At 39.2% G+C, this 21,739-nt stretch overlaps 3 protein-coding genes across 3 annotated transcripts; 2 read left to right on the top strand and 1 right to left on the bottom strand.

Moving 5' to 3' along the window:
* Nucleotides 1–308: 308 nt before the first annotated feature.
* On the top strand, nt 309–5,948 carry LOC114518819 (procollagen galactosyltransferase 1-like). The gene is made up of 13 exons (XM_028538814.1): nt 309–634; nt 1,170–1,398; nt 1,694–1,758; nt 1,830–1,908; nt 2,144–2,348; nt 2,555–2,674; nt 3,009–3,085; nt 3,544–3,650; nt 3,730–3,804; nt 4,478–4,535; nt 4,606–4,727; nt 4,878–5,084; nt 5,389–5,948. Exons 1-13 carry the CDS (start codon nt 417–419, stop codon nt 5,582–5,584), a joined length of 1,758 nt encoding a protein of 585 aa, XP_028394615.1. The 5' UTR covers nt 309–416; the 3' UTR covers nt 5,585–5,948.
* A 7-nt stretch (nt 5,949–5,955) lies between these two features.
* Nucleotides 5,956–9,296, bottom strand: LOC114518821 (queuine tRNA-ribosyltransferase accessory subunit 2-like). The gene is made up of 10 exons (XM_028538816.1): nt 8,980–9,296; nt 8,579–8,648; nt 8,376–8,483; nt 8,019–8,286; nt 7,829–7,893; nt 7,507–7,558; nt 7,304–7,352; nt 6,967–7,161; nt 6,428–6,553; nt 5,956–6,133 (listed from the first exon to the last, which is right to left on the bottom strand). Exons 1-10 carry the CDS (start codon nt 9,210–9,212, stop codon nt 6,034–6,036), a joined length of 1,266 nt encoding a protein of 421 aa, XP_028394617.1. The 5' UTR covers nt 9,213–9,296; the 3' UTR covers nt 5,956–6,033.
* Nucleotides 9,297–9,348: 52 nt separating this feature from the next.
* On the top strand, nt 9,349–21,710 carry LOC114518817 (protein PRRC2B-like). The gene is made up of 12 exons (XM_028538812.1): nt 9,349–9,767; nt 9,993–10,370; nt 11,376–11,513; nt 11,638–11,670; nt 12,092–12,174; nt 12,273–12,379; nt 12,479–12,806; nt 13,006–13,240; nt 13,400–13,594; nt 13,789–18,509; nt 18,634–18,768; nt 19,027–21,710. Exons 1-12 carry the CDS (start codon nt 9,653–9,655, stop codon nt 21,493–21,495), a joined length of 8,937 nt encoding a protein of 2,978 aa, XP_028394613.1. The 5' UTR covers nt 9,349–9,652; the 3' UTR covers nt 21,496–21,710.
* The last annotated feature ends 29 nt before the right edge of the window (nt 21,711–21,739 follow it).

Here is a 21,739-nt window from a genome sequence, read left to right as displayed (position 1 = left end):
TAGTGTCTCCTCGCATCAAAAATCAAATGGTCGTCCCATCCTTTGCAATATAAACAATCAGTATCGTCCCTTGCCCTCCACGAGAGCAAATGAAGGTAAACTTAGAAACTTAGAAGAAGGCTAACAATCCCGCTTCGTCAGTAACTATGGCCTACGGTAGGCATTGACCGCACTTTCGCTAAAACGGATAAGAAGATTATCCAATAACAGCGCTGCTCTTTTATCCAATCAGATCTGTGCGCGCGTACATCCAATATATGTGGCCTAAATGACATTCAACATCGTACACAGACTCCTTTGACCGTGGATGCAATTTGAGCAAAACAAATAATCTTTGTCCGCATTGATTCTCGTGCGGTGCGAGGAATGTTGTTGGTTGAAATACAAAATTCACGCCCAGAAACCCTGATTTAACCATGGAAATCAGGCTGAAACTTTACCAATTTGCTTGCCTTTTTTTGGCGTTTGTTAGCGCGGAGGAAGAGCAGAAATTATTAAGCGATCACAATGAATATCAAGTCCTAGAACCGCGAATATTTCTGCCGATTATCGCGCGGAACGTAGAACACTCATTACCGAATTGGCTTGGATATTTAGAGAAGTTGGACTACCCAAAAAAGAGAATTTATTTATGGTACGTTTCCGTTAATACATTTCCCCAGTTGTACTCTTGATATACTTTCTACATAATATACTTTTTAAACTGGTAACTAAGTTAATGACTGAATAATAAGGCTGAAAGCTTTGGTATATTTAATATACCTACCACTCAGTCTTTGATCTACACCAAATTGTTACATATAAGTACATACGTTTTAGAATATAAGTGCGCTGCTTTAAAACATTTGGGGAAAACAAATACGAGTCAATATATCAGAGCCTTCTGTGCGTTTTGAATATGTGACAATGATGCAATTAAGAATATTTGCTCTTAAAAATGTCTAAGGAAATTTTCAGATTTCATTTTCTCAAATCTCCATAGTAATTACAGTTCATACACGTGTCAATCACTGAATGTAGTGGTTAATTAGTTATTACTTGATTGCAGTTGTAAAAAGGGTTGTACAGTGAAATTCAAAAGAGTAATCAAATTTTTATTCAAATTCTATAAAGCTCTCTTTTTTATTCGATCAATTCATAGATATGCCCAAAATATTGTATTACCCTAGGATTAGAAGTGATCATAATGAAGATAAAACATCAAACATACTTCAGACATGGGTGCAGAATGTTCGTGATCTTTACCATGGTATAGATATTGACACAACAAATATTGAGGAGAAATACAGTGATGCAGAAGGAGTTAACCACTGGTCAGAAATGAGATTTAAGCATTTGATTAAGTTAAGACAGGAAGCTTTGGATGAAGCTAGAAGACATTGGGCTGATTATATATTTGTAAGCCATGTTGTGTTGCTGTGTTATTTTATTTCCTGTGTTATTTTATTTCTTAATTTATGGTAGATAGCACTATAATTTAATTGCTAAGATCCAATTAAAATCAGTCAACTTTATACTGATGTATTTTGCTTTACCAAAAGCCCTAACCTAATTCTATATCACTTTTACTGTTTGTTTTGCCTAGTGCATAAAATCCCACCTTCAAAATCTTATAAAACAGAAGATGATTGATTATGATGAAATTGAAAGCAATTTTTACAGAGTTGCATTCTATAAGTTCTGTTTTTTAAAGTTTTTAGATTGTGACATTTATATAACAAATCCAGGAACACTGTGGTCATTGATAGAGCAAAGGAAGTAAGCAAAACAAATTATATATTTCAACTGTTATTACACCAGGATTATAAGACTAACCAGGACTTTTTTAGGACTTTGATATCACCAATGGTACATTCATTTGTTAAAAAATCAGCATTTTCAAACTACTGGTGCGGAAGAAATGAACAGGTAATCTGACCTATAAAATGGAATTATGAATTTTGATGAATTAGGATGTTTATCAAAACCAGCATTTACAAATTTGTTTTCCTGGATTTCCTAGCAACCAAAAAGTTTTAATAAAGAATGTTAATATGCTAATGAGACATGCATAATTACTTCTAAAATTTAAATCATTCAGGAAGCTGTTTTTTTATTTAGTCACATTGTAAAAAGTTTTTTATACTACCGTGATTTTACCCAGGGTTACTATAAGAGAACAGATGAGTACTTACCAATATTAAGACGCCAAAATACTGGTTGCCATGAAGTCGTCATGTTGCATTCTGTCACATTGATTGACTTACGAAGAATTGCAACCACGAAACTTTATTATAACCCTGAAGGAGAAGACTATGATGGCCCTATTGATGATGTCATGGTTTTCGCTCATTCTGTTTCTGAAGCAAGTATGTGTAGACATAGAGTGCTTTTTAAAAATTTACCCAGTTTTGGAAAGCAGGAAAATAATGAACAAATCCACCTTAGCAGTATTTACTTTCTTGAAAAACTGTACATACACACTAACTTGAAAACTTTCCTGAAACTTTCTTGAGAACGTTTTATTCTGAGTAATTTGTGTGATTTGTGAAGTGTCCTTTTTATTTTCTTAAAGATTTAAAATTTTATGTGCTAAACAAAGAAGATTATGGGTATCTTATTGAACCAATGCCTGGAGGCACGACTCTACGGGATTCTCAAATGAAATTCCAACATATCAAATTAGAGTTAATTGGTAAGGAACGGAGATATTTAGTGACTGGGCTTTAGACAAAGGTGCAAATTGAACATAATTTATTTGGGATGTCATTTTGCAGTGGTCATTAATGTATCATCGTCACTTTCATTGGTCACAATGGAAATTTTGCATGAAATTTTGCATGTTCTAAATCTTTAGAGCCGTTAGACTTTTCAACATTATTTCCCTTGATTATTTCCAACAAAGCTGTCTAAACTTATACAAGATATTACAGACTGTAATACAGTAGACCAGCAAAACAGTATACATTATTGCACAGACTGATCCACATATATTTAGTCTGACGTAAAAAATCGTTTATATTACATAGTTGATGAGATTGAAATGGCAGAAAGCGCTTATGTTCCCGTGAAATATCCAGTTCCTGATAAAGCTGGATTTGATGAGGTAATGTTAGGAACACAAGAATAACGTGGGCTAACGTGGTATACCAAAGTATGGGTAATGGTTATATAAGGCGCAGCTGTTTATGCCAGACAGAACTTGAACTTCTTGTTGTCAGCTGCATAGTTGTGCATTGTCCGAGATGAAAGTATTTACAAAGTCCCGACGTACATGAGTGTGACTTTTATATGGAAAATATACCTTCTGAGTTCTGAAGTGTGGCAATCTGCATGACCCTGATTAAACTATCTAGGCTTTCCATATCTGAGTTCCCAATCATGACCAACTCTGAGTCAAGTCTTGTCGAGTTATTTCTATTCTAGTCTAGTTTAGTCTAGTGTCTTCATCAGCTCTCAAGTACTGCCGCTCGATCGGAAAGTCGAACTTTTGTCAAAAAAAATTTGAAATAAGAAATGAGTGATTTTAATATCTGTTGACGTTGTAAACCTCTTATGTTTCAGGTGTTCGTAATCAATCTGGCTCGTCGTCCAGATCGGCGAAAAAAGATGAAGCTATCTCTCGATTTGCTTGGAATCAATGGAACTTTTATTGATGGTTATGATGGCAAGTAAGAAATAGTCTTATTCTTTTCACAACTCATGGACGCATTCAGCATCGATACTCAATGACAATGTTGATTTTTAAAGGCGAGTATCTGACGAGGAAATTGATAATCTTGGTATTAAAGTTCTTGATGGTTATGCAGATCCATTCCATGGCAGGTAATTACAGAAACGATAATTAAGTTATATCTTTCTCCGACTAAGGGGCTGTTCCCATGAGCCCGGTTACCGAGATTTAACGAAGCGTAAACTGGACTTTGAGGTATTGAAATGAGTAAATAACACGATTCTGGTAGTCGTGTAGTCATCCTAACAATAGTATGTTATTGTTCTGTTTCAAAAAGACTTTTTTCAATACCTCAAAGTCCTTTTACGCTTCGTTAAATCTTGGTAACCGCTCTCATGTGAACAGCCCCTAAACTTTCCATTGTAAGGGTGGAGAAACCAGTTCATAAACATCAGTGTCACATAAACATCAATGGCCACAGAAATAGCGGAGAATTTTCCGATACGCGATACTCGCGGGGACACAAACTTAAAGATATAGTGTCATATGATGATAAGGGTGTATAGGATAGGATAGGGCTGAGCAAATGAGGGTAGCGAAGACGCGTGGAGGGAGGGAGGAGAGAGGGAGGTGGGTGAACAAGACTGAGTAAACGCGGGGAAAGGATGATGGAAATATAGCATCAAATGTGGTATAACAACTGCCTAAAATAGACACTTCTCTATGCTAAGTTGTTTGAAGACGCTGCCACGCTGCTCCGTGGTTATGATGGAAATATATACTTTAATTCTAAACACGTTTCTGACACGATTTTTTCCGTTGTAGGCCTGTAACAAAGGGCGAAATTGGTTGTTTTATGAGTCATTTTCTACTGTGGGAGAAGGTACGTTGCAAGATTGATTAAATTCTAGAGACTTTTAACATTACATGGCGTGAACCAAATTTATTTTCAGATGGTGAGAGAAAATTTGCAAGTTGTTATGTTTTTGGAGGACGACATCAGATTTGAGCCCGACTTTCGAAAAAAAGTTGAAGATCTCATGTCTGAAGCAGAACAGCTTGAGTGGGATTTCATGTAAGATTGATATTATGCTGCGCTGAGCTATATTGATTGCTATCAGTTTTGAATTGTGCTTTCACGCAAGTTAGTATATGTCATACTTTAGTAATGTAGTCAATGATCAAGATTATTTAGTGATATATCTCAACATGAGTCGTTTTTTAGGTATCTTGGACGAAAGTTAGTGAACGAACAGGCTCAAGACAAACGGATACCAGGAATTGATCATTTAGTGAGGCCTGGTTACTCCTGGTGGACTTTGGGATACGTAATAACTTTAGAAGGGGCGAAAAAATTGTTGGCTCCAAATCCTTTGCAAAGATTTGTTCCTGTTGATGAATACATACCAATCATGTTTGATGATCATCCAGAGTAAGTCACTAAAGAAAACCTAGAATTGAGGGACTGTTCATTAAGAAATACAGGGGGGGATGGCTAATTGCTCTAATTGGCAACCTCGCTGTTCAGGGGCAGTGTAGCCACGGGTAGCTCAGGTTCCACCCCCCTCCCTTTACGCCTATCATGCCTCAGTCGTTTCTGACATTTTTTTCATGAAACCAGGGAATCGGAAGAAAGCTTCTTCCGCGCTTTTTTTGTAGTTTAAAACAGATTCATTGCATGCTTGGTGTTTTCTGATACAAACACCCTTATGCACAAACTAACGTTGTCATTTCAGGAAAGATTGGGTTGCAAGGTTTGAAGTTAGAAATCTTAATGCTCTCTCAGCTTCGCCATACGTTCTTTACCCAACACATTATATTGGTGACGAAGGATATTTCAGTGACACAGAGACCTCAACCTTTGCACCACGATCCAATAAGACTAAAACGGGAGGCCAAGGTAAAGCACCTGCTCCGAAAGTTGAACTGTAACAGTAGAAGAGGGGTTGTCTAGGGTTATGCATGGTCATCTCATGTGCAATAAAATAAGGTCATGCTATTCTCTAAGAAAACTACTGTAGGAAATATTGTTTGGGGGTAATTTTTCCTTCGGACAAAAATCATTGCTTCTCAGTGATCTTTTTCAAAGCTTGGTTAGCCTGGAAAAACTATTTTTTGTTTCTCGAGCATGTTTTCCAACGAGAGTGGAAATGCAGGAGAACAAGATATAGGGACAGAACTTGATCGTGAGTAATATAGGAAATTAAAAATATTTTTAAATATTTTAATACAATACGAAGGCGCTCAAAATTAAAGGATTTATGAAATTTATTAAGCTTCAAATATTTAAAAATAATGCTTAGGGTTAAAATTAATTTTTTTAAAAAATAAATTACTTGCGTATATTTTGCTAGAATTGTCCACAAATCCTTTAGTACAGTTTATGTTCTGAGAAAATCCTTTTTGAATGTTTCATAATCGTTGTTCTGTACGGACTGACGCAGTTTCTTGAAAAAACTGAAGTACTGGTGAAAGTTGTGTCTGCAAAAGATGAAGCGAGACAAAGTGGGTTATAAATGTTACTCTTCTCGAGAGTAGATTTTGTTTTGGTTACCGTTTTTTATATGGGCAGATTTGGCATTTGCCTAAAAAATACTCGCAGGACAGGCAATACAGGTAACCGACTAATAACATTTGAATCATGATAAAAAAAATCTATAACAGAATTAAGAATAGACCTTTTGCATTATAGACTGTTGTGATTGTTGCATTTCCTTGCATAGATCAAAAAGTAGTCTATAATGCAAAAGGTCTATTGAGACCTTTTCTACTTACATCATAAGCAAAACTTGAGCGAGCATTTCCTTTGTTTCCAGTAAATGATAAATATAAGCTCGAGTATGATTGGTGCAGGAATAACAAGAACAACCAATAACGAGCGAGGAGAAGTCTTCTTTATATCTAATTAAATACACGAACCAAAATCAGGAGGTCTTTATTACCATGTAAATGAGCGTGAAACTAGTTTAAGTCGCTAAACTAGTAATAAAGCTTGCGTTTAATTTCAAAATCCCGTTAGAATGGTTTATCGGAGCCAGAGGCTGACTCGTTTATAGAATAAAGGCTGCTTTCCACTTACGCGGTTTTTATACGCACGTACATTTACGGAAAATTTTAAATGCTTTTAAATTTTTATTATTTCAACATCTAGGTCAACTAAAGCCTAATAAAATATGCAGAAAGCTAAGTTCCTTCGATTTATTCACTTTGTTGTTTCAAAGGTAACATGTGTAAGCATTTAGACTTTTACGTGCGTGTACGTGCGTATAAAAAACGCGTAAGTGGAAAACAGCCTTTAGGGTATAAATGTGTACCTAATATTAGAAACATTTATTTCGTAACGGGTCTTTTTATCGTCATCTGTTTTTTCTTCGTTATTTGGCTTTTGAATTTGAGTAGTTTGGCGTGTTTCTGAATCACCAGTTTCATAATTTAACGCGGGTTTACATCTTTTACTGCCACATTGAAGATTCAATGCACAGTCGCGTTGCGTTGACACGTATGCAAAACTAAAAAAGTAAAAAAATAATATACCTATTAATAGTCAAATAGGCATGAACTGTTGCTTCTGAACTTATTCACCGCCATGGCTTAGTCGCATTGCTGTAAATACAGCTAAAAAAAATTAAGTTTCGATATCTCAATTTTTACCTACTGTCGAAGACATCGACGCCACATTCAAATGCAGAGAAAACCTGCTCTAAATAAAAAGATTTAGACAAAATAAGATCTGAGTTCAACACCTTTTGATTGCATGAATTAATGCTTTTGATTTACAGAAATTCGGTCTTTCTATTCTATTCTTTCTATTGTTTTTTGTCAACCAAAAAATTTCGTCTGTATTGTTAATATACCTGGTGAAATTGGTCCGTGGAAAAAACGTGGTCTGTCATTTGGGATGTTTTTCTAAAAATAGAAGTATATATTCATCCAGACCAGCCTCGTACCCAGGCGTCTTTTGCTTAAAATTAATTCAATCTTTTAGTACTAGCTAAATATAATACTACCAGTGAACTCTATACAACAGTTTGTTTACAGTTCAATGAGTACTACAAGCACAGAGGAGGACATCTACTCCACTTTTGCGCGAGGCCAAGTTCCAGCAAAGATTTATATCAAATTTTAAAGCCTTGCATCGAGAACGAGTTTTAGCGTCGGCGGTGGAATTGCACTTACTAGACATTCCTTCAAATGTTGTTCCCAGTTTGGTGAATGTGGATCAATTCCTTCCACAATGAAACCTACGCGAGATCAATATAGGATGCGTTAGCCCAAGCCTGCTAGATGTTTCACGAAAATTTCTCATCAGAGTGGAAACTTTTGAAGGTTAAATTTGAGTCTTGATGTGCAGTTCTAGTTAATGTACCTGCTATATCCCTTTTTGATGTTTGTACCGCTGACCGGTTTTTTTCTATTTCACAATCACCTCCCTCAACAGAGCCAAAAATTTCTATTGATTTCAATTCCTCATTGCTTTTTTTACATTCTAATATTTCATCCAGGAATTTTAATGTCCGATCAACAGATTTTTTATTTCTTTTACTAGTTTGGCCACTTGGTATACTATCACACAAACATTGTGCAATGTCTGGTTTAAATGATGTTAAAATCTTTATGAAATGATCCACATTTATCTAAAAAAAGAAAATTATTATATCAAATGCAAAATAGGAGAATTACATTATTTGTGTGTAATATTTGTCTTCCTGTTGAAGTTTTTTACCTTCTTTCTACCACCACTATTCCAAACTGAAATATTTTTTTCCTCATTGTAGGAACACTGCATTTCTTGCACTGGGTCATATACTGAACAATAGACAAACTGCTTTTTCTGCAAAAATAACAGATTCAATAGTTTTGTTTATATGCAAGAAAAAGTTCAATATTAAATTGCAAAGTTCAAAAATTTTATTTATTTCACACAACCTTTAAGCCACAAAACTCAGCAAACCCTTTTTTATAAGTGTGTAACACATCAGGTCCAGGGTATTGAAATCTGGCATAAAAACAGATTTACTTAATATAAATATGTCATTTGTTTGTTTGTGGCTATGCCACAGAAAATTTCTAGCTTTGGGAGTTGGGACTGTTAACCTGGGTTTTTCAGTATATACATCTAGCTTGTTATTGATTTTGTGTGGCATTTCAAACAAATATTTCTGTTGTTATCACCATGCTTCATACCCAAACATTCTACATCCACCTACAATAAGACAATCATTCCTGAAAGTGCTATATTCTTGTTTGGTTTATATATTAGTGATTCTTGTATTGAGTGAACATCCATCACTAAACCTCAGGTATTTTCATATTCCAGTTAGACTTACAATGTTGGCAGTGTTATGTGGACTCCTGAGTAACCATCAATAAAATGATCTACCAATTCATTGGTCAAATGTGGTGCTGCACCACCACGAGTATACAACATACATGCTGGAGTGTCAACATCTTGTCTCTCATCATTATTAAATTGGATTTTACCATAACGGCCACCAGCTACCAAATTAACCTCAATATATTCCATAATGTGTATTGTCTTTAATAAGTGGGCAAAATTCATTTCATATGAAGGTGCGTGTTTCTTTGAAAATCGCGCGTGTCATCACGAAATTATCCGTGCATGTTTGAAAATCCCGCGTGAACGTGCGTTGCGTCACCCGCTCATAAAAACTTTATCTAACGCTGCCTGCCGCTTCAAAACGTTGCTGTTTTCAATAAAATTTTCAACCAAAGTAATCCAAAATAATCTTTGCCATCCTAGACTTCTGAGGGACTATTTTGGGCTAAAAAGAAAGAAGAGATATCATATAATCAAAAATCGGTTGAAAACAGTTTGTATATAATATTTTTGGCAACGAAATTTAAAAAAGTTTCGAGGTCATTCGTTGAGGTACAACGTTAATTGTCGAAAGCGTCATTGAGTTTGACAGTTCAACGATTTTGGCGTCTTGAAGGCACTGGTTAGGACGCTTAAATTTCCTTCATGACTACCTCTTCAGAATGTCGGATCGTGTTGGACTAAAACCGAAGGATAATGCCAGTGCGAAAAAGTTCTCGTCTCTTAACTTAAACCAAACGTACAAAGGAACAAAGGTTGAACCGAAAGCTAGTACAGGTGAATATGAACTTGGTTGTGTTTTTCTCTGATTCTTTTAGAATTGTTACAGCTTTTAAAGCATTAGGATATCGTTGGGTTACTTTCTGTGCAAATTTGAGAACTTTGGAAGTTCTTTGCATTGTATAAGCTGTTCAACTTAAAAATATTTTGCGGCTGTTTTCAATTGTCATCTTGTCAACCGGTATTGTGAAAATTATTGAATTGCGTTTCTTTGTTTGCAAGGAGCTCCAAGACATGGCCTTCAAAGTTTGGGAAAAGTGGCATCGACTCGGCGAATGCCACCGCCAGCAAATTTACCCTCTTTGAAAAGCGAAAACTTAGGAAACGACCCCACTGTAGCGCTTGTCCCAAGCGGTGGCGGAGGATGGGGAAGCGGGAAGGAAACGAATGCAACAACTACAACAAACAAGAATGCAACTCAAGGACAGGCTACTGTTGCTCAGCCGCAAGTACAGCAGCCATCGAAGCCTACAGACACATCACAGAAAACAACGACAGGACAACAGATAAATGCAGGGAAGGAAACTACTACAAACCAAACTTCGGCTTCTACAAAGACGTGGGCAAGCAACAGCTCATCAAGCGTGGCTGGTGGTCAAGGTAATGCTTTTGTTGTAATTGCACGCTAGCTAGTGTATTTCAGCTTACTATCTCCATTTTATTTTGCAATTCGTATGCAGAGGAAAATATGTCGATTATGCATATATTTTGTTGCTAAGTTTAATATATTTCTTCCCTCCAAAAATGACTCTTTCCAATCTGTGCTTCCAGCAAGAGGTAATGCTAATTATCAAACATTTAGCAACTGGGAAAACAAAATATTTTGAAGCCAATCAAAAAAGATACCTTATTGCAAGATTGTTTTGCTTGCCACAGTTTCCATTTCTTATGGATTTATGATGAACTGTATTCTCATTTACCCCACAACCACATGTATTTGAATGTCCCTATCTTATGCCTGTTTATTACAAAATATTTGGTTGATGCATCAATTGTTTGAGAGAAATAGTAATATTTTGCATAAGGTAGAAAACACAAATTATAAGATAAATAATTATTTGGTATAGCAGGTTGCAAAGTACATTATTCCATTGTCATTGTTGGCCATGGATCCATTCTGCCAAACATTCTTCAAAATTTGCAGTCACCCTTGGACCCTTGCCAAAGCAAGAATACTAGCAATTGCATGTGTTTGTCTTTCCTAAATGAAAATAAGAGAATCATATGTTAGTAAGTTTTTAAAATAGAGTGGTAGCTGGTTATATTTGGTATCCTAATTTGATCATATCCTATAAAAAGGATATTTCAGGAGGGAGAATATTAATCGGATGCTATTGGTTGTACCAATACCAACAAAGCTAAACAAATACTAACAGTAGCAAGTAAATAAATTATTTGCAAATGTGTAATGTCTGGATCACAATATCTCCCAGTAATTGAGTTCAATATGTGTACTTGGTTTGACAGTTTTCCTTAAACACGCGAAGGCAAACGTAATATCAGTTGTTCATACATAATCACACTATTATTTGTTTTTTGCTATCAGGTTATTTTCTATATGCATGCTCATTGCAAGAGATTAACATTCACTTGTCGTTTTTATAGAGAGGACCTCCTATCCCCATCAGTCGCAGTATTTCAATCAGGAATTCCCAACATTAGGTGGTGGCAACTCCAAAGACAAGTTGCCACAGGAGGAAAGGGCTTCTCACCATCCATATGGGCAACCTCCAAGAAATATGCGTGAGTAGACAATTAAATTTATGCCAGGAGACACATAACAATATAATTTAGATGTTTGTAATATTCCAATGTTTTTGTTTTCGTAACTGTTATTTTCTAATACCTTGACCCTTTATATTTTCAGACGAACCTCATTGGATGGACAAGGGTGGTTCAGGTAAGCTAGTTACATACATATTGCAACTTATAACATTCCAGGGACACACACAGCTAAAATGCTGTCAAAGATATGGGACAATGTTTGCTGCTTCCCACAAATGTTGTTATCTAGTTAAAGCAATGTGTTGATAAGAGCCATACATGTTTGTTCAGTATTACGTGCACAATGCTGTCTCATCAACTTGGATCTGTGTAAAATAACATATTCTGCACAGAGACTAGCTGAAACTGGTAATGAAATCATTCAGTAGTTCCTTCTGTACATACTTTAAAGAACACATGTAGTAGACAAATGAGTACAATTACAATATAAAATATTTGTTCTACCACATGATGTTGAAGTAATTATTTACTCTCTGTATAAATATTATAAGCATTCCACATGTTATTATAATGATCTGATCTTATTTCTTTCTTAGGTCCTCCCCCAAAACCACCACTTGGCATGTACAATGGGCCCTCATACCCAGGCCCAGCTCAACGACCAGGATACAGACCACAGGTAGAGTATTTAGCCAAGACTTAAGAATTATAACCTTTGCCTAAGCAGAATGCATTGGACATAAAGCATGATAACATGTTCTTTGGTTTTATCTTTAGATGCATCATAAAGATGGTCATCCAGTGAACAACCACCATCAAGACTTTCCATACATGGGGCAGTCTCGACCTGCCAACTATGCTAGTCATCCTGCTGCTTCTCAGAGGTAAAGTAGAATACGAATATTGCAATGTTCATGATTGCAATTCTCATCTCTTCATGTCTGTGATTTACATTGCAATTAACCACAATATTTTGTATGTAGAGGGCATCCAGGATCACGAATTACTGGTTCAGTGGCACCAAAACATGCCATTAAACTAGAGGACTCGCCAAGTGGCTATGTTCGGCCATCAATTGTGAAGGAAGAAGAAATTCGTGCTATGGATGCTGAGGATGTGGATGATGGTGGTTGGGCTGGTGCTCAAGAAGAGATTGACTATTCTGTAAAATTAAACTTTGATGATGATGAACCACCATCTCCAGTTGGAAATGATAGTGTTTCCTATAGGCAAAACAAGCCAACTGGTCCCCCCAGGAGAGAAAAGCAGCAAGGAGAGAGGGTTATGAATGGAGATCTTGGCAGAACACAAGTATGTTATATTTAAAGCTAAGTAAATATTGGTTTATTAGATGTATGTCTCATATTAAAGACAGCTATGTGATGAGTAATAACAAAAATTTATTTTCCTAAGACAAACGTACTTCAAAATTTATCAAAACAAATCATTCAGTTTGAAGTATCATATTTTTTAGCAGTGTAAATATCAATCATTTGCAATAAATTTCCAGGTTGATGGTAAACGACTAGCGGAACCAAGACATGCGTGGGCAGCAGCTCCTACTGACAATCTCCAACAACAAAGGAGTGATCAAGCCAAACAAGAACTATATAATGTACAGAGGTCGTGGCCACCTCATCAATATCCACCGCTACAACAGAGAAATGCGTATGGAATGGGACCACCACCCGGCCCTCCTAATACTGCTGTTGGAAGGCCGCAATTATTCGATGAAAATCGAACTGGTATGTAATTTCAAACTGGATTTGGCTGGCAAATTCTGCCTGTGCTATTTCAATACGCGGAGTTAAATAAGGATACGTTTCACATACGTTTTACATGACTGTTCATTATGAAAATTAGATTTATATTTCTACCGTTCCTTTGTCTTTCCCATTTCGTAGGCCCAAGCAGTGGCAAACAACAAACAGTTGAGCGAAATATTTCGATCGAACAGGCAAGGCAACGTAAACAGAACGAGGAAGATGAGAGGAAACGACATCAAGAAGCTGCTTCGCGTGAAAAATTAAGGCTTTTGGATGCAAGAACTCGTCCAGTTAACATATCAGCACACGAGTCGTCTGTTCGAGATCAAGCCGGTGAGCTTAAGAAATATAAAAAATTTGCCAACAGAATTTTAGTTACTCTTGTCCAAGCGAATTTTCGAGTGCGACTTACGGTGGATTTTATCCTTGAGCGCTAAAAATTGAGCATTATCGCTAAAACAATGTAATAGAATTTATATTATTCCATCACGTAAACTTTACAACAAAATAACTCTTTTCTTTCTCAGGTCCTCGTTCTCCAGTATCTCCTGCTGGAAGTGATACACCGGTTCGGAGAATCATGCGACGAAAAGATAGTGGAAGCATTGGAGATGATGATAGCAGCAGTGTGAAGTCTGTTGAGAGTGTCGGTAAAGAGGAGAAAAAGATTACAGAAATCAAAAGTCAAGTCAACAAGCCCCGAGAATTACGTAAGTCATCGTCGAGTGAATTGCAAGAAAATGAAAGTAAGTTTCCTGTTGTTAAAAAGAATGAAGATGAAAGGACAGCTCGTGATGTGGAGAAAAAAGAGAATGTTGAGCGAAAGTCTTCTCTTAATAAAGATGCAAAGGGAACCGCGGTGGAAAAGGCCTTGATTCCTAGAGACGTGGAATCCCTGCGTCCAAAGTATGCGGACAACAAAATGGAACCAAAATTGCTGGCAGAAAGTGGAAAAGATACGAAGCAGCTCGCGGACGTTCAAGAAAAAAGACCTGAGAGAAAAAGTAGCGAAAGTAAACCTAGAAGTGATGAGGCATCATTTAAAACGAAAAGTCGCGTCGAAACAGACGAATTGCAAGATAAAGGTCACTATGAAAGTAGAAAAGAAAATTTGGACAAACAAGGGAGTCGTCTTAGCAGTAAAAATGAACGTGGTAGTAGTGAGTCTGTACGAAGTAGAGATAGCGTCGAGAAACGAAAAGAAGATCGAAGACGACCTGATGATATCAAGAGGAAGCGAGATGACTTCGAGAGAAATGAGCCGTTGAACGAGCATCGTGATCGTGGTTTAAACAAAGATCGTATGTATTCCAGTCGAGGACGACCACCAGTAGGAACAAAAAGTCATCTCCGTGGTCATCCAAAATCATACAGCTCCGGAAGAGTGCATCGACCACGAAACGAGTCGAAAGAATATGTTGATAATGAGGTGAAAACAATTGCTGCTGAAGAGAAGGGTAAAATGAGCGAGAAAACGGAGGAGAGACATTGGCCTGGCAGTGATCAGCGGAGACGTGACGATCGGGGACAGTTTGACGGAGAAAGGCAAAAGCCTAGCAGTGAAAGGCCAAAACCTGGCGGTGATCAACGTCAGCTGGATGGTAGTAGACGACAAAGGGATGGTGATAGACGACAACAGCGAGATAGCGATAAGCGACAAGATGATAGACGACAACACGATGAAAGGCGACAACAGGATGATAAGCGACAAGATGAGAGGCGACAACATGATGATAAGCGACAAGATGAGAGGCGACAACATGATGATAAGCGACAAGATGAGAGGCGACAACACGATGACAGGCGACAACACGATGATAAGCGACAAGATGAGAGGCGACAGCAAGACGGTAGGCGACAAGCAAATGTAGATAAGCATCAAAGAGATGGAGATAGACGAGACAGAGAGAAAAGGGATTCGGCGGAAGATAGGAACCAAAATGATAATCGGAGAAAAGAGAACCCAGACTCGCGATTTTACAATAGCCAAAAGCGAAACGAAAAAGATTTGAGGGACGACCGAACGCAATATAAAGGTTCCGGACGGTTCCCACAAAGAGGCCCGACAGATCGTGCTGAAAGATTCCGTGATAAAACAAGGAACAGAGGAGGGTTTGGTGTCCCTCCGAAAAAGCGTGAGAATGAAGAAAAGTCTAAAGACGAGAATGAGTATGAGAAAACAAAGCCTGTATCTTCTCGAACAGATTCCAAGAAAGGCGAAGAGCAACCCAATAGTATATCAGAAAAAGGGAGAGCGAATGAAATTGAGGACTGGGATAATTCTGAAGTGAAAGAAGTGTCTAAAGAAGCCATAGTTGATAGCTCTGATCTGTCGAAGAAATCGACAGCGGGAGGTGAAATCAAGTCTTCTACCTTGAAGGATTCTGGTGGTGGTAAAAATTCTGTCTCGAGAGATGTAGAGGATTCAAGCAGTTCGGTAACTGAGGTAAAGAAACAGTATGACAACAAAGAGCACAAAGCTCTCACTGTACCGCCAGTGAAGGGTAACCAACATGAACCCAAGGCTGGTGAACGACGTGAACGTATAGCGGCGCCCGACAGAGACACCAAGGAAGTGTACAAAAACCGAAACACCTCCAAAACTGATCCTGGTGACACCAGGCGACGTGAGTCAGAGACAAACAGCGAGAGTCGCCGAAAACAAGATCCAAAATTAGATAATAAACGACCCCGTCCACGTGACGATATACGTCGTGAACCAACGAAGAAAAATGATGATCGCAAGCCCACAACTGGAGTAACTGGTGAACATTTAGATATTGACAAAGATTCGAAGCAAAGGGAGCGGAAAGTTGTGCGGGATTCGGAATCAAGGTTCGATGAACGACGAGATCAAAAAGAGTATCGCGTTTCTGATAGAGGAAGCCGACGTGATAACACGTCTTATCGAAAAGATCAGCGCAGCGAGCGAACTGGTTTTGGGGAGCGTGCCGATCGTGGTGAACGTACAGAAGCTAGAGATCGTCGAGATCCTAAGGAACACGGCGAACGAACGGATCGTCGGAATCGTACGGATCAAAGAGATCGAGAACATTTTTCTGGCGGCACTGACGTACGTCATCGTGTTGGTAAACATGAACAAACACTACCAAGGAATAAGGAAGCAGTAGAATCGAATTCTGATGGACACAACAAACCTGATATCAAACAGGATGATCAACAGAAGGACAATCAATTGAATAATTCGCTACACGAGGATGAAATTGCTACTAAAGATAGTGGAAAAACTGAGAAACATGATGATTTTTCCTCCAACAACAAGCTATTAGGTAGATTCAGTCAAGGCTCTGTCAGCCCTGTGGGAGAACGTCGGCGGTACAATGAATCTCGTCGAGGTGGTCCTTCATTGAGACGCGGCGGCCGTGGTGGAACACGCGGGACACGTGGTCGTGGACGATTGCGAGATGGTAGTAGATCTGTAGGAAGGAGTAGTATAACATCAAAAGAAGATGATGAAAATGATTCTGAGGATTTCCACAGCGCTCATTCATCTGTTGATTCTGACGGGTCTGATTCTGAGGAGGTATTTGATAGAGATGAAAAACGTAAGGATGGCAGCAGGCCAGCCCGGTCATACCCTTCAAGTAGCCGAACAAGAGGGACATACAGCTCTCGTGGAAGAGGAAGGGGAAGTTTACAGTCAACTCGAAGTAGCCCGCGAAAACACGTCGAGAAACCGCCTCGTTTTCAAAGACAAGATCAAGCTAGAAGTGCTAGCAGAGGTCGAGGGAAAAGCAGTCGTGGAGGATTTTCTTCGAAAGAAAACTGGGATGAAAACAATGCAAGAAGTAAAGATGGCAGAGCTTCAGATGAAGGACCTTTACCGAAGAAACGTCAGCCGGAATCATCGTATTCAAATCAAAAAGATTCCGATGGCGGATATAAAGGACGTAAGCCAATTCGTGGTGGTCAATCGGGTAACAGGACGTCTTTTTTAGCTAAAAAGCAGCAGGAAGTAGTTGCGGGTTCTTCTAGGAAAGGAGGTGTGCGGTTTGGCGCTAAGTCGACCATTCCTGCTGCTTTAACTACACACGGTCGTCGGGCAAAGAACGAAATTGCGCCAGCGGATGGCGATGAAAATATGGAACCTCCTAAAAAGAACCCAAGACGTACTGAGCCTCAAAAAACTGGAATTGAACATATTGATTTGAGTAACATTGCTGGCTTTATTGATATTGATGATATAGCACAGCCCGCAAGTGAGGTGGAACCTGCGTCACCACAAAGTGATTTTGTGGAAGTTAAATCAAAGAGAACCCAAAAGGAACAGAGGGAAAGAGCACGAGAAGAGGAAGATAGAAAGCGACGTGAAAATGATAAAATTATGCAGGACGCAATGATGAAGCCAAAAACAATTAAATCAACTTCACAGAACAAGCAGTACACAACGTCCAAACCACCTCGGTTTACAAGGAACAACGGATTGCCAATGTCAACGCTTCCTGGTGGAAATACGCCGCCCAGAGGTGTAACTCCTGTTGCTAGTCCCGAAAACAGTTCAATCGCCGTCCTGTCTTCTGAAAATGTCGAACAGAAGCGCGCCTCTCCTTTAATGTTAGAAAAGCCAAGCTCTCCCCCGCCCCCTCCGATGTTTAATGCATGGACCAAGCCACTTTCTATCACGCCTGCTAAGCCACCTAATGAACCATCAATAGATTTATCAAGAACCGTACAACCCGATCCCTTGGCTGTTGGGAGTGGTAAGCCCCAGAGAGCTGGTGGTACGCATCAGAAAGCAGAAGAACCTGAGTTGCAAATACAAGTAACCCTCCCCGACACTTTTCAAGCTCCTCCTGGCGAACGCGACATTGATTCTCGGAGTACGGAATCTCGGATATTCTCCAGAGTTGGCAAAACTGATGGAGGAGAGTCCAATGTTGACAGTTCTTTGAAAAAAACAAGTGATGGAGCTAGTGTGGAGCAAGCAGAAAATAAAGAGATAGGTGAAATATCCTCAACGGGTCACAAGACACAGAAAGAGGATACAAAGATGAATGCACAAAATATAAAAGCCACGGAGTCCAGGGATAAGAATTCCAGTATAGACAGTGATAAACGGCAATCCACTGGAAACAATTGGAAGCCTGGACGCCCGCCAAGATTCGAGAAAAATGGCCAAACAAAACGCAACACAGATGTTAAAAAATTTAAAACCGATGCCAAAGACACAGATGGCGATTCAAAGACACAACAAGTTCTTGCTGATACAGACAAGCCACCGAAAGAGGTAAAAATCGTGCTTTATTCCTTTCAGTCCATAAAATTTAGTTGCTGTTTACCTTTATATACATTCCCGGGTTTTTTTTCAATGTTAAACAAAAAAACATACCGTTTGATATTTTTTCTTTTAGAAAAATGATAGTAGACCTCGTAGTTCTTCGCGTCCCCGTGATATGAGCAAGATGCATAAGGCAAAGCCTCAAGTAAAAACTTCCAAATCACAAAACTCTGATGAGAATAGAGACCCAAATGAAAGAAACGCTCAGGTATTTTCCAGTGGCTTTTTATAACTACGAGTATAGGTTTTTAAAGGTTTTTAAAGGTTTTGTATAGGTCTTTAAAGCCTAGATTATACGTCGCATTCTGGTCGCGTCGAATGCAATTCAAACAACAGATAATGAGATGATGAACCTGATTGAGCTTCATTGCATTCGATGCGATCAAGATCCGACGTTTAACCTAGGCCTAAAAAAAGTCCCACTGTTGAAGTCAGATATATTTCATCAGCATATTTCAACTTACAGGATAAAACAGGGGATGAAGGACAGCCGAATATGAATAAACGTGATTCTGTTGAGCTCGATGTTCATTCGATGAGCGAATCCCTTCTCGATGAAACTCCTCTTGGTGTGCACATGGTGGAAACTTCAAAAGCAGGATCGGGAAATCCGGCAATGGCAAAGATGAAGACTGAGGATGATATTAAGATGGATTATGAAATGCATGAAAAAATGGTTGCGGCGAAAAAAGCTTGGGATCACAGTGTATCTTCATCTGTATCAATACAGACATCCCAGTGGAAAACATCGGTCACAGACGACGAGAATACAGAGTCAACAGAGGTTTCAGTTGTTGATCAAATCCCTAGGCCCTCGCCTGAACCCGAGGAAAGTTCTGAACCTCTTGTCACGACCCCCAGGTTAAAGAAACCACCAGGTGGTGAGCAACAGAATGTGTGTAAAGTAAAGCCACAGCAGCAGCAACAACCTGTGAAACCACAACCAGTTCCTACCGAGGTAACAGAGGAATACCCAAGCTCGAACGTCAGAACAGTGTTGGAAAGTCAAGCGCCCGCTAGTTACTCCGTGCAAGGACATCCCGCTATCTTTACTTCAAAACCTACGCAAGGGTATACTTATTCCTTCGAGCAACAAGCACTTGTCCCAATCAGCCATCAGTATGTTCAAACAGATATGTCAAGTATTCAACAACACGGAACGCCTGTACGACCAGTAACGCAAACATTACATGCCCCATCGCAATCTCCTCCGCAACGCGCGTCAACTTACCCGCAAGGACAATCGGTCAGTACACCATCACCACTCTCCCATCAACCCTTGATGCAACAAGATACCTATCGACCATTGATGCAAGCCTTGTATTCAACAAATACATTTGCGGGTAATCAATATTTCCCTATATCGGTGGTAAGACCGACCGCTCCCCAGTTTCAAGCAACTATCAACGATGATATCAATAATCCCATGTACACAATACAAGCACCAAAACCTCAGAACCAAAGCCACGGCTACGAGGCAGCAGTTCCAGCCGCCCAGCAAGTTTTTTTACCCGTTGAGCAGCAACAATATTCGGAATACGTGCAATCACAACGACAACACCCAGTGGGATTTTACAGTGATAACCCAAATCAGACCAGTGTCAGTGGTATGCCAGCGCATGTACAAAAATCTGTGGCATTTCCTCCAAATGATAAGCAGGTCCAACCTCAACGTGACGGTCATACACCCTCAGGAAGACAAGAACAGCAGCAAGCATACGCGCCTCAAGGACAATCTGAGATGTCGAAACACGTTAATGCTAAGCCATTTCAACCTCCATCAAGCAGCCCTTCAGGAAGTGTTGCACATCCAATAGCGCCCAATGTTCGCCAAGTTCCAACAGCTTCCGGACAAAATACCCTAACGTCGGCTTATCATGTGAATAACTCGGTATTGTCGATGCATACCACGGGTGTTGGAGCATTACCAGGCAGTGTATCACCCAGCGGTCACACAGGGACATCACCGGTCGTAACTCAAGCTCATACATTACCAGTTTCCCGGTTGAATTTCCATCATTTCCGTCCCGCTGTAGGATCGTTTCCTCGTCAAGTGCAACTCCCTGTACAGCAACTCGCAACGGCCACCTACCCTACAGGTATCGCATACAGAGCCCCCGTTGCTACATACCCTGCCACTACAAGTGTTGCCAACCAACCTGGCGTACTTGTGCATAAGCCAGCGCCGATAATGAGACAATTAGTAGCTACCGGTCGGGGGTCACAGGCGCCACATCGAATGCCCGAACCCATACAAAGACCTAGCAAAGCCGTCTTCCACCCAGGCGTTATAAAAGAAAAGAATCCTCAAATGCGATCGAAAAATGTGCATCAAATATCAAGCAGAAGAGCTTTTAATCCAGTCAGTACCGCCCAAACCCAAGTGGCTGCATACCAGTTTCAACCTTTACCCAGACAACTTCAGCCAACCCAACCACAACAGCAACAACAAACGTTCAGAAGTCAACAGCATAAATTGATGTTAAGCAACGTAACACAATTCTTTGCCGAAGATAAAGAAATTGAACACCAAAGAAAACAAAAGCAAGCGAGCCAAAAACGAGAACCGGTCGCCACCACCATCAGTAGTGGTGAAACCACGACCACCAATCAACAAGCAACAGCAGAAGATAAGCGAAAGCAGCAACCAAAAATACAACACGAAATCAAGCAAGAAACAAAACCTCAGAAGTCAATAATAAAGGATGAGCAGCAAAAGAAGAGGCGACAGCAGATACCGGACAGAAGAGGCGTCCGTACTGCCCAGATTCCGCCACAGCGAAGTCAAAATCGCCCTCCAAATAGGTCGAAACCTAGTGGCTTAAAACAAGAGCCTGCAAAATCTATTCAGCAAGTGTCGGGAGTTACTCCGGCCAAAGCAGATACGCCCAAATTAGAAAAGGTCGAAGTAAGTTCGGCATCATTAGTGAACTAATGATTTTGAAGAAAAATAAAAACTTTTAAAAACGTTCATACAACAATGTGTTATCTGTTGTTAGATTAAAATAGTTTGTAAGGTATTGTAAAGATAAATTTTCATGAAAACTTGTCAACTGATGACAAGTTGGCGTTTTTTTTCAAAATGATGCTTAAGATAGGCGACAAGGAATATTTGTTTACATTTACTTTTCATTGTGGATAAATTAAAATTAGCAAATAAAAAGACTTGTCTAGTTTGA

Source organism: Dendronephthya gigantea, unplaced genomic scaffold (assembly GCF_004324835.1).
Source record: "Dendronephthya gigantea isolate DGI-Jeju-01 unplaced genomic scaffold, DenGig_1.0 000012F, whole genome shotgun sequence".
NCBI lineage: Eukaryota > Metazoa > Cnidaria > Anthozoa > Malacalcyonacea > Nephtheidae > Dendronephthya > Dendronephthya gigantea.
Note: the sequence above shows the minus strand (reverse complement) of the source record. Positions and strands in the feature narration are given on the sequence as shown.

Excerpts from the sequence above, each read along its gene's own strand:
- LOC114518821 (XM_028538816.1), bottom strand. The coding sequence starts at position 9,212 with ATGAATTTTGCCCACTTATTAAAGACAATACACATTATGGAATATATT. Across the intron at positions 8,287-8,375 it reads ATAGTGGTGGTAGAAAGAAG|ATAAATGTGGATCATTTCAT; the intron begins GTAAAAAACTTC and ends TTCTTTTTTTAG. Across the intron at positions 6,134-6,427 it reads GCTCAAGTTTTGCTTATGAT|ACACAACTTTCACCAGTACT; the intron begins GTAAGTAGAAAA and ends CATCTTTTGCAG.
- LOC114518817 (XM_028538812.1), top strand. The coding sequence starts at position 9,653 with ATGTCGGATCGTGTTGGACTAAAACCGAAGGATAATGCCAGTGCGAAA. Across the intron at positions 9,768-9,992 it reads TGAACCGAAAGCTAGTACAG|GAGCTCCAAGACATGGCCTT; the intron begins GTGAATATGAAC and ends TTTGTTTGCAAG. Across the intron at positions 12,807-13,005 it reads GAGATCTTGGCAGAACACAA|GTTGATGGTAAACGACTAGC; the intron begins GTATGTTATATT and ends ATAAATTTCCAG.
- LOC114518819 (XM_028538814.1), top strand. The coding sequence starts at position 417 with ATGGAAATCAGGCTGAAACTTTACCAATTTGCTTGCCTTTTTTTGGCG. Across the intron at positions 2,349-2,554 it reads TCATTCTGTTTCTGAAGCAA|ATTTAAAATTTTATGTGCTA; the intron begins GTATGTGTAGAC and ends ATTTTCTTAAAG. Across the intron at positions 2,675-3,008 it reads TATCAAATTAGAGTTAATTG|TTGATGAGATTGAAATGGCA; the intron begins GTAAGGAACGGA and ends TATATTACATAG.